General features: G+C 37.7%; 1 protein-coding gene across 2 annotated transcripts; it reads left to right on the forward strand.

The window, feature by feature from the left end:
• The first annotated feature begins 1 nt into the window (after position 1).
• LOC128240182 (dnaJ homolog subfamily C member 27-like) lies at positions 2–14,255 on the forward strand. 2 transcript variants are annotated; one of them, XM_052956701.1, is made up of 6 exons: positions 2–187; positions 1,929–1,994; positions 5,553–5,625; positions 6,394–6,593; positions 11,683–11,756; positions 13,377–14,255. In XM_052956701.1, the coding sequence occupies exons 1-6, from the start codon at positions 119–121 to the stop codon at positions 13,489–13,491; spliced, it is 597 nt and encodes a 198-aa protein (XP_052812661.1). In that variant the 5' UTR covers positions 2–118; the 3' UTR covers positions 13,492–14,255. The 2 variants fall into 2 exon arrangements, with proteins under 2 accessions (XP_052812661.1, XP_052812662.1); XM_052956702.1 differs by having other exon boundaries at positions 48–187; positions 1,933–1,994.
• Positions 14,256–14,409: the final 154 nt, after the last annotated feature.

The raw sequence follows: 14,409 nt of genomic DNA on the forward strand, positions 1-14,409 counted from the left end.
TTTATACATGGCAACAAGTTTCGATTCAATCTGTTGATTTCAGTGTAAGATCGTACATTTAATTTCACTCGTACTTATACTTTTTTTTTTAATATTTTCACTCGTGGCGATCACCATAATGGATAGACAACGCGGACATTTAGCGAAAAATCCCCAGGAAGCGGTTGATAACTTGATATGGATAAAGGTATGTACATTGTACAGTCGGTTTGGCTTTTAAACAATTGTTATGATGTGGTTATGTTTATATTCTAATATATTTATTACTGGCGTGTTAATCAACGATTCATGTACCAACAGAATATGCGCATGCAATTGTTGAAGACACAAGATGCCACAGTCATTTGAAAGGAATATGAACTCCTGCTGTGGTGTCATTTCATCGGACCCGTATTTCTAGCGACATTTGACCCCAAAGTATTTAATCTTTATTCAGATTTATCAAAGAGGTCACTGCTACCAACGATAACGATTCATCATAAAATAGCGACGTATTACTGCGGTTTAACAATAGCAGATAATCTTGAAAGACACATATAGTTTTGTTTATATGTACAGATCACATGTCACCATTGGAGCAAATGAATGTGAAATATGCTGTGTGGTATCAGTTTGATACTAATTTCTAAGACTATTATTTCCCCATTTTTATTTTCCCATGTGTTTCATGGTTAATTTTTAAATACATGATTCACGATGATACGTGTCACAGTGCAGCCTGTATGCATTGCCTCCCTTTACATGTCTATACATGTATGCATTGCCTCCCTTTACATGTCTATACATGTATGCATTGCGTCCCTTTACCTGTCTATACATGTATGCATTGCGTCCCTTTACATGTCTATACATGTATGCATTGCCTCCCTTTACTTGTCTATACATGTATGCATTGCGTCCCTTTACATGTCTATACATGTATGCATTGCGTCCCTTTACATGTCTAAACATGTATGCATTGCGTCCCTTTACATGTCTATACATGTACACATGTATATCAAACGATTTATAATGTTAACAAAGCATCAGAAGAAATTCTGACTAAATGTTTGGGATAATTCCATAGAGAACAGAAAAAAACGGAATGACCACTGACTACCACTGACCATTACGTGCCAGTTACGTGCAGTAGTATATTTTGTTTATCACATATTTATCAGCATACATATTGAAATTATATATTATAACATGAACTATCAAGTTTAAATGTACCGTAAGTTTACGTTATATCTTATTTGTATCTTTTGTAATATTATTTTTTATCAATCTTTGCTAAAGTACAGCACAAATTACCTTAAATTGTAGACTGGTGTTGACGTGTTTCATCATTTATTGTTATAATGAACTCTCAAAGTGATATTGGGAATGAGCGTTTCCTCTGTATGTGCATTTAAGCTCACTTTCGGTCTAGCCTTTTGAAGGCTCTGACAGGGATCATTGGGATAATTTTTTTATTTTTTTTACCATTACAGCTTCTGTGTTCATGAACAACATACTTCTGTTCTATGGCTGATATATAGTAAGTGTGTAGTCTTGGCATCGCGGACGTCATCGTGCAAAAAATTGACCATAACTTTGATATCGTTCTGATTTTTAAGTAAATCTTGTTGCACATGTTTCCGGAGGCAAACACTTTCAATTTCCACTAAGACAGTTCTCGTTACTGGAATTCATGTTGAATCAGGAATAATAACATATCATGCCAACCGAAGGCGTATAATTGCAAGTCGCTCGCCGAGTAGTTGTTTTTGGTTGTCAATATTCAACCAACCTTTTGCGAATGATTGCCGATAAGTTGCTGACTAAAACTTCGGCCAACACAGACGGCCAGTTCAAGGCAAGAACACCAGTTTGGTCGGCGAAAAATAGATGATGCAGTATTGTCATATATGTTTTATTTTAGTCGCGACCGTGGTTGTCTGTTTCAGATAGTTGGCATAGGGAATGCTGGAGTTGGGAAAACATGTCTTATAAAACACTTCTGTGAAAGCAAGGTATGTAAAGTTTGCATCAAGCAATTTTAATATGCATCACATATTCTCGGCACGATTCTAAAAGTAATTGAACATGAAGAAAATTGCGTCGTAAATAAACATATATTCAAAATGTATAATAACATAGCAGTGTTCATAAACATGTTATTTGAGAACAAAGCAATGGTCACATATGAGTTTTGTTTGAGAACCGACAGTGGTCACATATAGGTGTTGTTTGAGAGCATAGCAGTGGTCACATATACGTGTTGTTTGAGAACCTAGCAGTGGTCACATATACGTGTTGTTTGAGAACACAGCAGTGGTCACATATACGTGTTGTTTGAGAACAAATCAATGGTCACATATACGTGTTGTTTGAGAACCGACAGTGGTCACATTAACGTGTTGTTTAAGAACATAACAGTGGCCGCATATACGTGTTGTTTGAGAACCAAGCGGTGGTCACATATGAGTTTTGTTTGAGAACCGACAGTGGTCACATATACGTGTTGTTTGAGAACATAGCAATGGCCACATAGACGTGTTGTTTGAGAACCAAGCGGTGGTTACATATACATGTTGTTTGAGAACATAGCAGTGGTCACATATACGTGTTGTTTGAGAACAAATCAATGGTCACATATACGTGTTGTTTGAGAACCGCCAGTGGTCACATTAACGTGTTGTTTAAGAACATAACAGTGGTCGCATATACGTGTTGTTTGAGAACCAAGCGGTGGTCACATATACGTGTTGTTTGACAACATAGCAGTGGTCACATAAACGTGTTGTTTGAGAACATGGTCACATATACGTGCTGTTTGAGAACATGGTCACATATACTTGTTGTTTGAGAACATAGCAGTGGTCACATATACGTGTTGTTTGAGAACCAAGCCGTGGTCACATATACGTGTTGTTTGAGAACCGACAGTGGTCACATAAATGTGTTGTTTGAGAACATAGCAGTGGTCACATATACGTGTTGTTTGAGAACCAAGCCGTGGTCACATATACGTGTTGTTTGAGAACCGACAGTGGTCACATTAACGTGTTGTTTGAGAACATAGCAGTGGTCACATAAACGTGTTGTTTGAGAACATAGCAGTGGTCAAATATTAGTGTTTGAAAATCGGACTATATTTGCTATCGATAATCGAATCGAATCGAACCAAGCATTTCGATTTACTATCGGACAACAATCGAAGGTTCATAATATCAGTAATAGAATATATTCTTTATACAAAGCATCATCATGATCATTTAAATGGTTAAACCTGGAATCAGTACGTGTGATGCTATAGTCATGCTTTTTGCAACAGTAAGTAAATTTCCATAACCTTTTTCTGTCTTTAATAACATTACGAACAAACATAACAACACATCACATACTTAATAAGTGCAAATCAATTGCAAAATGATGCACACCGCATCAGGTAAGTCATCTTAGCATTTTATCCATGGAAAGCTTATTACATATATGAGAACCAGCTTAACATTCAATAACCTGTAATATTGTAGTTAATCAAGGGCAGTAATGTCAGGTGCGTCCAGGTTCCCTCGTTCATTGTTTGGGGTTTGAAACGATTATATTTGAAACGACTTGTTTTTGTCAGCGAAGGGTATTACCATCGTTTTCCGAATGCAGATCGCATGTTTTGGAGACAAATCTGCGCTTTAAGGAAATGCTAACTGGTTCATTCTGTACATTTTTAGAACCCATGTTCATCCCAATTCTTTAACACACTAAAACAACAATTAAAATAACTCAATTGTTTATCTTAATCTGTGTAAGTGTACTATAATACCTGTAAGAAGAGTCATTTTGATAAGGACCTCAAAACTCGCTGCTAAAAGAAGAATTGCCATTACTTGTTGGCGGTTATATAGTAAGGTTAATTGTGATGAACTAAATTCTAGACTCCAGAAATTGTTGACCGTCAATACTCTTCATCTTTCATTCTTGATTCTGTCAATATTCGAAGCTTTTTTTACCTTCGTCTTGAGTTCATGAGTTATGCGTATCAAAAAAATGTTTTTCCGCGCCTCTACCTTTATTTTATTGAAATTATGTTATTAAAAATAAATTATTATATATAGGGAAAAGAAACAGAGGAGAAAAGAGAATGGATAGAAAAGAGGGAGAGAGGAGGGAAAAAGTCTTAGAGATGAAGGGGAGGGAAAGAAGATAAGGGATAAATGAGAGAAAAAGAGGAGCAAGGGAGGAGAGAGGAGGGAAAGAGGGTGGAAAAGAGGAGGGTGGAAAAGAGAAGGGGAATAAAGAGAGGAGAGAAAAAGAGGTGATGGGGAGAAGAGAAATAGGGGGAAATATTGAGGGAAGAGAATGGGGAGGGGAGGAATAAGGAGAAAGCGAGGATAGAAAGGGGAGAGAGATATGAGTTGGAAGGGAATTGAGAGAGAGGAGAAAGAGAAGGGAATGTGGTAAAGATATTGTCCGGGGTTTGGGAGAGATACGGTTTAAAGTATTAAGTGACAGGGGAAGAAGAGTGAGGAAGGAGATAAGAAGCGGAAGTAGGTTGAACGCACATAAGAAAGTTTTTGATATTTAAGAAGAAAAGAGGGGTTGTAGTGTAATGGGAAGATAAAGTGTGGCGAAGGGAGGCAAAAATAAGAAAGTAATCAAGATTTGATAGATCTCGAAACATGTGCGACCACATACACATGTACGATGGTGGCTCACAGAGCCAGAAGGAAAGACAGAAGAGAGGAGACAGATCTCGTACCATGCACGACCACACGTACGAGCGGTGGCTCTGAGAGCCAGGCTCGAGAACCAGCACCGCTAGTTCCCGTACAAATTCATCCAAGATTTGAAACCCTGGGATTTTATTATAATACAAAACTTGAAGGTTTAAATGGCAGATTTATATTACATTTCCGTGGAAATGTTATTTGTATAAATTCATACAGTGGTACGAAAAAAAACACTACATGCTATAATATTATATTTTAAGAGCTTTAAACTGGAATGACAATTCTTCAAAAATGAGTAAATTGCCTTAATTTAGCTATTTAGTATTATTTTATTACTTCCGTTTATTGCTTATTCAGTCTATTTATATTATTATTAAATATTCTATAAATAAGTGTATTATTATAACAACAATGATATACAGTAACGCCTTTGGCCATCACAATAAAAGGTGCGAAAATATGGCCATGAATGAAAATATTACTAAATTAACTCTTGAAATATGAAGAGTTCTGAAACATTGCCGTATACAGTGCGACTTGGAGGCACCACGCCGCCGCATACCGTATGAGGCAGACATATCACTGCATTTAGGTCACGTAACGGTTCCCCGCATAAAGCACCGTTTGAAATACTTAAACACCGTATAAAGATGTTCGTTTATTTATTAATGACTGTTTTGAGCAAATAGTTGATAAAGTTTTTTGGCAAAATTTAATATTGCAGTGGTCACATATACGTGTTGTTTGAGAACCAAACAGTGGTCACATATACTTGTTGTTTGAGAACCAAGCGGTGGTCACATATACGTGTTGTTAGAAACTTGTATAATGTATGTTATATTATGTCCATATGGTTTGCAGTTCAGTGGAGGGTACCAGCCGACCGTTGGTGTTGATTATGGATTCAAAATACAGAACGTAAAAGGATACGAATGTATGTATTCATTTCAAGCCTTTGTATGTATGGCATAGCGGGGATAAACAGGGGAAACTGAAATTTGTCAGGAATGCGCCATACATCTTTCCGACGGCATCCAACAGACTTTCCCCCTGGTTTTGAGAAAAGCAACACACGCTTTAAACGTAAAATTTGCGTACATTTTTGTAAATATTAAACTAAACTGTTTTGGGGGCATTCTTTATTTATCTCAGCTAAGCAATAGCGATGACAAGCTTTCCTGGAAAGTTTGATAAGTTTGGCATCGGTAGTGTCTCCAATTCATAAATCACAAAAGCATTGACAGGATAAGATTACCAGGGACTTATCGCGGGTAGTTTCGACAAGTCGGTGATCCTCGGCAGTCATTGTTACACTATCAATCGTAGTGATCACAGGGAGGATTTCTTACTTGAAAGAAAACCCGACTGCAACTGAACTGGCCGGCAGCTGTCTTAAGTTAACTCTTATCGGTTTTAAGTTGTCACACGATTTTGGTACTAACGTCTGTCACATTCTTAATAATATCTAGCATGTGCTTCATGTCCGGGATCTAACAAATGCACGTGCATAAGCCGGTAACGAGGCTTGCCGAGATTCCTGACAGTAGAGCTCTGATGAATGCACACAGATAGGTCATCATTGAAACTAACACTGAGATGGTATAAATTCACTTTCAAGTCCACGGTTTAAATTAAACAATATAGTACACATGTCTATTTAATTTCTCCACCGTGTGTTTACAACATTATTGTATTGTTATAGTGCGTGTTCATCTCTGGGACCTGTCCGGAAGTCCGGAATATATTGACGTCAGAAATGAGCTCTACGGTCAGTCCGACGCCATTTTCCTGGTGTTTGACGTCACGGACCAAGCCTCATTTGAGAGTTTGGACACGTGGATGAAGGAAGTCACGAAATATAGCGGTGGAGGAGTACAGGAAATAGTTCTAATAGCGAATAAGGTAAACAAACGACACTGGAGAGGTTGAGCGAAAGTTTCTTGTACGTTTACTGTTTTTTTGTTAGTTACCTACACGTGCAAAGAAAATAATGCAGACGATTTTTTAAGTCCATCTGCGTCTTATACTTGTTCGGAGAGGTACACGTTCAAGTCCGTGTAGTGTTTCGGATAAGCTCCATTGTGATCAAATTTCATGTTAGTTTTCGAAAGCTTGTGGGGCACATTCTTGTTTGTTTGACATTGTTCATAAGGGTTGTTTAAGACTGGTCATTGACAACGATCTCGGTTTGTATAAGACTGCTTATTCACAGAAGTTTTAGCTTAATCCAAACAGCTCATTGACAGCAGTCTTGGTATGTTTGAGACCGCTTATTGACAAAAGTATTGGTTAGTTTGAGACTATTGTTGAAAGCAGCCTGGATTTGTTTGAGACTGGTCACTGAAAACGTTATCCCAATAAGCTTATGCAATACGCCCTTTACCATACAGTTGTAAGATAAACATTTTTACATCAGTTTCATATTTTTAAGTGATTAAAGGAGCTCTTTCACAGATTGCCAAATTGCACTTTTTAAGATTTTTTGTTTTATATTCCAAAATAAACTGAAGCAACGCATTAGTTATGTTAAAAATTGAAGACTGACAACTGGACTCTTTAAAACCGCTTGATTTCTACAGCGTTATTAACGCTCTGCAGACCTCTCCTTATATTGAAGGTAGTGTACCGACCTCGTTGCCGAGTGGTCTAACACGCTGAAAATACTTTCGGACTTATAGTCGTGAGGTCGGTAGGTCGTTGGTTATAAAACCCCGCTCTGCCATTTTTGTTTTGCTTTTTGCATCTTTTATATATATATATATATATATATATATATATATATATAATATATATATATATATATATATATAATATATATATATATCAAACAGCATCAGGATAAAACATTGAACATAAGGGATAGTTTTCCAGGCATGCTAAAATTTAGGACAAAATCGTTCACGGGTACTTTACAATAACTTGACGTCTTCTTCACAATTGGAGATACCGTTGGTGTAATTGCAAAATGTGTCTTTCGTGCGCTATGCTTTTTATTTGGGTGTCTGTATTCGAATGATGGTGCAAATAAAGTTGAATATATAACTTCCTAAGTAACTGGGGATTAAATCGCAACTACTCATAACATCTCGTAAACACATCGTAACGTACAGAACTCGTAAAGGCTAGATTGACCATAATGACTCGTAATTCAAAAGCAACAACTTGACTCGTAAATACAACGTACCTCGTATAACAGTCGTATCACTGGTAACAAATCATTAGTTTTAGCCATAAATTTATCATAATAACTCAATATATTGGATCGCAATTTGGTCGTAAACAACTCCTTAATAATATCTGGTTAAAGTGGTCAAATCGTATAAATTTCCTGATAAATGGGTCTTCAAAATAATGTACCTTTATTTGAAACCCTTTAGTTTTCATACGAGTTTATATTAAGATGTATAATTATAATGAACCATGGTTGGGGTTTCGTTTAGTCATTATCAAGGTCATATCTCAATAGCCAGCCGATGGACTGGATAGAAACGTCTCATAGGCCATCGCGTGATCAGCCTTTTCTAAATAATAAAGTTACTCTTGCTCGAATTTGGCCCCTAATCGACTTCAGAAATTCTGATTCAGAAACCATTTGATAAAATAAGTTGAAACATCATTTACAAGTCTTCCTAGACAACTGTTACTTAGTTTCCTCTAATAATAATGAATATAGTGGAGAATGAATAGTGTGTGCAGTTTGATAAACTATTTATTTCGACAAAAGAAACAGGTTTTGACTCATTTTCGAGACTTTCTGTTTTAAGCCAATTTTGTGCGAAATCGAATCCTCTCCTTTTCATAGCATGGCCTTGGGTGATAACAAGCTTATTTTCGACCACGTGACTAAGCCTTTTAGCATGCACATCAAATGTGTAAACAAGCTTTCCCTTCGATTTGAACAGATGACCTATATTGTTCAATGCTACCTAGTTTCGCACAGCGCCTATGACGACACATGCATTTTGAAAGTTTGTATCCAATGTAATATTTAATAGATTGTATATGGCTGCAAAACCAGAATAGCAAAGTCGCTCTTCAATGAGTCGTGACTAAAGACAGGGGGTCCAACGTGAAACTTCGTCGCCCAACATAAAAGGTGTTTAAACATGAAAAAAATCGGCCGTATAATACCCATGAAAGTGCAGTAGCGGTCAAAAAGATAAATAATGCAAATATTCAATAACAATTAGCTAAAACAGGTACAAGAATGGTAAACTTGGGCCGAAAATACAGTTTCAAGTCACGCAATTTTTTATTTTCACTTTGTAAACAATCAATCGTTCAGCGTATACATTCAATAACTTTTTTGTAAAGGCCTCTAAAAACATAGGTTAAAAAACCGAGAGACGCTTACACGTGTGGTCTCCGGGTAGGCGTATTTATATTGCGAGAAAGGTGATATAACTTACTTACCAGGTGAAATTACATCCTTGAAACACCGAAATTCCTTTCAACGCCGCCATTTTATTCCGCTTCCCACAATTTCCCTCACTTAAAATTCGGCGAACACATTTCACGTTGGACCCGGGTAAAGAGCCCGTAATGGAATCTGACCAATTACGCCATAGTCACATTAAATTTAGTAAATTATAGTTTTGTTTACAAACGCCACACCCCTTTCCTGGAAAACTTTTCTTTATGGTCAATATTTTATCCTGATGCTGTTTGACAAAGAAATTATGAAAATGCAAAAAGCAAAACAAAAATGTTGGCAGGGCGGGGTTTCGAACTCACGATCTACCCACCTTACGACTATAAGTCCAAAAATATTATCCAACGCGTTTAAACTATCGTATTATCGCGCATGGCTTTACTAACGCTTAAAAAATCAGGTTGTTTCAAAGACACTTTTTGACCATAAAGATATATCCACATAGTTGGAAGAAGTCCAATTGACAGTTTTCAAAATTTAACATATCTAATGCGATGCATCAGTTTATTTTGGAATATGAAACAAAAATATTAAAAAGCGCAATTTGGCAATCTGTGAACGAATCCCATTTAATGAGGAGTTAATGCTGACATATTAAACATGAAAGTTTCATGACTCTAGATCTTATACTTTTGTAGTTTTGAAGGACACAGATTTGATAATTATGGTGGGATGCACTGACACATGGTCTGGAGGGCAAATTTATATGCCCCTCTTAAATGAGGAACATTGCATTACTCCTCTCTTATGCACGGAAACGTTCAGAAACGTCACCATGTGCCGTAAAGGATGGGGTGGCGAGGGGACAGGTCCCCTGAAATTTGACAAGCCCTTCTTTAAATATGTTCATGCCCCCCCCCTCCCCCCGGCATTGTAGTCTTGATCCGCGCATGCTTAGCGTTGTATAATGATGTAGTTGTCATAGTTTTTATTTAATTTCTTAAAATTTCGCCTCTATGCGTACATATACTTTTTTCCACCTGTTAAAAATGACCCCATTTGTGATCAAAATTTAACGACTGATCATTTTTCAACGATTTTTGGATCAAAACTTAATGTTGAATTGTTGGCAGGGTCCATTCTCAACATTGAAAAATGATCCATGGGGTCACTTTTCAACGGGGTCTAATGTTGATGTTACACCTGTTCGGCGTGTTTGAAACTGGTCACTGACATTAGTTGGGATTCGTTCGAGACTATCAGTTGGCAGCAGTTCCGGCTTGTTTGAGACTGGTCACTGACATTAGTTGGGATTCGTTCGAGACTATCAGTTGGCAGCAGTTCCGGCGTGTTTGAGACTGGTCACTGACATTAGTTGGGATTCGTTCGAGACTATCAGTTGGCAGCAGTTCCGGCGTGTTTAAGACTGGTCACTGACATTAGTTGGGATTCGTTCGAGACTATCAGTTGGCAGCGGTTCCGGCGTGTTTAAGACTGGTCACTGACATTAGTTGGGATTCGTTCGAGACTATCAGTTGGCAGCAGTTCCGGTGTGTTTGAGACTGGTCACTGACATTAGTTGGGATTCGTTCGAGACTATCAGTTGGCAGCAGTTCCGGCGTGTTTGAGACTGGTCACTGACATTAGTTGGGATTCGTTCGAGACTATCAGTTGGCAGCAGTTCCGGCGTGTTTAAGACTTTCAGTTGACAGCAGTCCCGGCGTGTTTGAGACTTTCAGTAGACAGCAGTTCCGGCGTGTTTGAAACTTATATTTAAAATTATCATTTGACTTCATAACTTGCAATATGGAAGGTCACATGAATTTATGCTTGCTTAAGCGCTACACTCTCTGAACATTTTGCGTTTTGGTCCTGCAAAACCCTCGATGCACTGGAACCTTCAGGGACAAGTCCAGTATCGTATTGCCATCATCGTGTTTAATGACACAATGAACAAGGCTGAACAAACACTTCAAACAAAAGACATACAACGTTCAAAAACATATACATGTAGCATTGATATCAAAATATCGTTGTTGATAAAGGTTGGTAGTTCAGTCTCTATGGAACGGTCAATGAAAAGGAGTCATGAATAAATATGGATTAAATATTCTGACATAATGAAAAAAACAGTAGTCTGCAACATTTTTTTTAATCTGACACTGTACCTTTAAATTAGCATTACACAAACGACACCTACTTGTCTTGTGTTTTAAAATTATAACAACTGTTTGCAAATGAACAGTATTGCATGATCGTGGCTTTAAATCCACCATAGTTCATCAAGTTAATTTCAAATTAAGTGCAATATATATATAGCCTGTATATTGACATATAGCAACGTTAAGCATCCGGACATGTACAGTTTACATTGGCGTCACAGACTTTACTTCAACCGATTAATAACATCGTATCTTTAAATTACGCCTACAAGAACGACGCGGTGACAAACGAAACTCGTTTGAAGTGCCGAAACTAACTGTTAGAAGCCACTGTCTGTGTGGTACTCATTGACCTCGGTGCAAAATGGTATTGTGATCGTGCTTAAATTAATTGACCAGAACGGTTTGCAAATAGTAGCATTTGCATACTAACTTCAAAATTGCTAACTCCTTTCAGGTAGATACAAAAGCCGGAAAGAGGATGATATCAACACAAGAAGCAAAAAAATGGGCAACCAGCCGTAAAATGAAGTAAGTGAATGTTTGGTTTGCTATCAGTATAATGCTATGTCGTAAACGTCATTTTTGAAATATTAATCTTTATTTAATTGCCATTTAGAAGCGCATGTATGCATGTTTTTGAAAATAGTTTGATCTTTCGGGACTCATTATCGAGACTAAACACGCGCTTATTACGACACTCATAAAATGTAAGGTTCCGAAGCCGACGTTTACATTAAAAAGCTAGACGATAGCAGAAAGAGGATATTTATTCAAATATCAGGATCTCCTGCTCTCGTTTTCGTGATTTTGTAGTTGTCATTGACGTTCACCTGCTCGAACCTAATCGTACGACGTCATTCGTATGACGTAGATCACAAACCCCCTCGTACCCGAATGACGTTGATCACAAACCTACTCCTTCCCGTATGACGTAGATCACAAACCTACTCCTTCCCGTATGACGTATAACACAAACCTACTCCTTCCCGCATGCCGTAGATCACAAACCTACTCCTTCCCGTATGACGTAGATCACAAACCTACTCCTTCCCGTATCACGTATATCACAAACCTACTCCTTCCCATATCACGTATATCACAAACCTACTCCTTCCCGTATGACGTATATCACAAACCTTCTCCTTCCCGTATGACGTATATCACAAACCTTCTCCTTCCCGTATGACGTAGACCACAAACCTACTCCTTCCCGTACCACGTATATCACAAACCTACTCCTCCCCGTATCACGTATAACACAAACCTTCTCCTTCCCGTATGACGTATATCACAAACCTTCTCCTTCCCGTATGACGTAGATCACAAACCTACTCCTTCCCGTATGACGTATATCACAAACCTACTCCTTCCCGTATCACGTATATCACAAACCTACTCCTTCCCGTATCACGTATATCACAAACCTACTCCTTCCCGTATGACGTACATCACAAACCTTCTCCTTCAGGTATGACGTAGATCACAAACCTTCTCCTTCCCGTTTGACGTATATCACAAACCTACTCCTTCCCGTATTACGTAGATCACTAACCTACTCCTTCCCGTATGACGTAAATCACAAACCTACTCCTTCCCGTATGACGTAGGTCACAAAATTACTCCTTCCCGTATCACGTATATCACAAACCTACTCCTTCCCGTATGATGTTGATCACAAAACTACTCCTTTCCGTATGACGTTGATCACAAACCTACTCCTTTCCGTATGACGTTGATCACAAACCTACTCCTTTCCGTATGACGTTGATCACAAACCTACTCCTTCCCGTATGACGTTGATCACAAATCTACTCACGTTTGTATGACGTACATCACAAAAATACTGATCACAAACCATCTCGTACCCGTATGACGTATATTACAAAACTACTCGTACCCATATGACATAGACCACACACCTTTTCGTACCCGTATGACGTAGATCACAAACCTACTCTTATCTGCATGGCGCAAATCACAAAACCTCTTGCATCTGTATGACGTAGAACACAAACCTACTCATATCTGTATGACATAGATCACAACTGTCCTGATTACAGAGTACACGCTTTAAACTTGTACAAATATCTGGAGTACCGGACTTACTATTTCTCTATTATTGTAAAACAAATAAGGGTTCCTTTTCAGTTTGTATGAAGCTAGCGCAAACACGGGAGATGGTGTCCATAAGCTGTTTGATGAACTGCTGAACAACATTATCCAGAAAAGGAAACAAGCGGGACTGGTACCACAGCTTTCGTGATTCATTTGAGGATATGTGGACTTGCTTGTGGTATCACTTACTTGTACAGTTCAGCATTCGAATGTCTATTCAATACAAGTTTTAATATTTGTTTGAAAGAAAGGGGCGACATTTTATCGTCCTTAAGACGATTCGAGGCATATATATAATATATATATATATAGTGATATGCATGTGTGTTTACGGGTGTGGCAACGTATAAATTTAGGACGACCCATATATATATAGTATTTCTTTTTCGGTGTTATACGGTACGCCAAAGGGGAAAATAGAGAGGTTGTGTAACACTCCTTTTACGGGTACGTGTACGTAAAGGCTACTTTTTTGTGAACTACGTCATCAAGGTATGTGAACATTGTACACGTTTAGAGGGACATGTATGATAAGACGAGGAGAGTGATTTATGAAAGTATCGGCGAGTCTACACGTTCATGTTTGAGGTGAAATTTCGCAAACGATTTTTAAGGTAGCAAACCTCTAATGAAAACCTCCACTTAAAACTCTTCAGTTGTAATGCTAAATAGCTTATGCTGTTATGCACAGGACAACAATTATTTGGAGCGATTCAAAATACAGGTTCGAATCCATCCTGAAACACAATTTTTTTGTCGTCTTTGTTTTCATTAGCTAACATTTTAATAGAGGTTCATATTGTATTTTCATAAAAAAGTAATCAAAAGCATTTGTACGCATGTATATTTTAAATATTAGCTTCTTATAAGCTAAAATTGCTGGTTTAGAAACCCGAACTTTAATGTGTTTTTTTTTAAAAAAAAAGATGGTTCAACATTTTAATTTTGTTCGCATAATGTTTACAAACGGGATGTTGTTTATTATTTAGTTACTCTTTGACAAAGAATAGGGCATGAATATTTTTAGAACTTGTTGATTTTGCTTTAAAACGTCATATTTCAATTT

Source organism: Mya arenaria, chromosome 7 (assembly GCF_026914265.1).
Source record: "Mya arenaria isolate MELC-2E11 chromosome 7, ASM2691426v1".
NCBI classification, from domain to species: Eukaryota; Metazoa; Mollusca; class Bivalvia; order Myida; family Myidae; genus Mya; species Mya arenaria.

Coding starts and splice junctions, on each gene's coding strand:
- LOC128240182 (XM_052956701.1), top strand. CDS start 119: ATGGATAGACAACGCGGACATTTAGCGAAAAATCCCCAGGAAGCGGTT. Junction 188..1,928: donor ATAACTTGATATGGATAAAG/GTATGTACATTG, acceptor TGTCTGTTTCAG/ATAGTTGGCATAGGGAATGC. Junction 1,995..5,552: donor AACACTTCTGTGAAAGCAAG/GTATGTAAAGTT, acceptor TATGGTTTGCAG/TTCAGTGGAGGGTACCAGCC.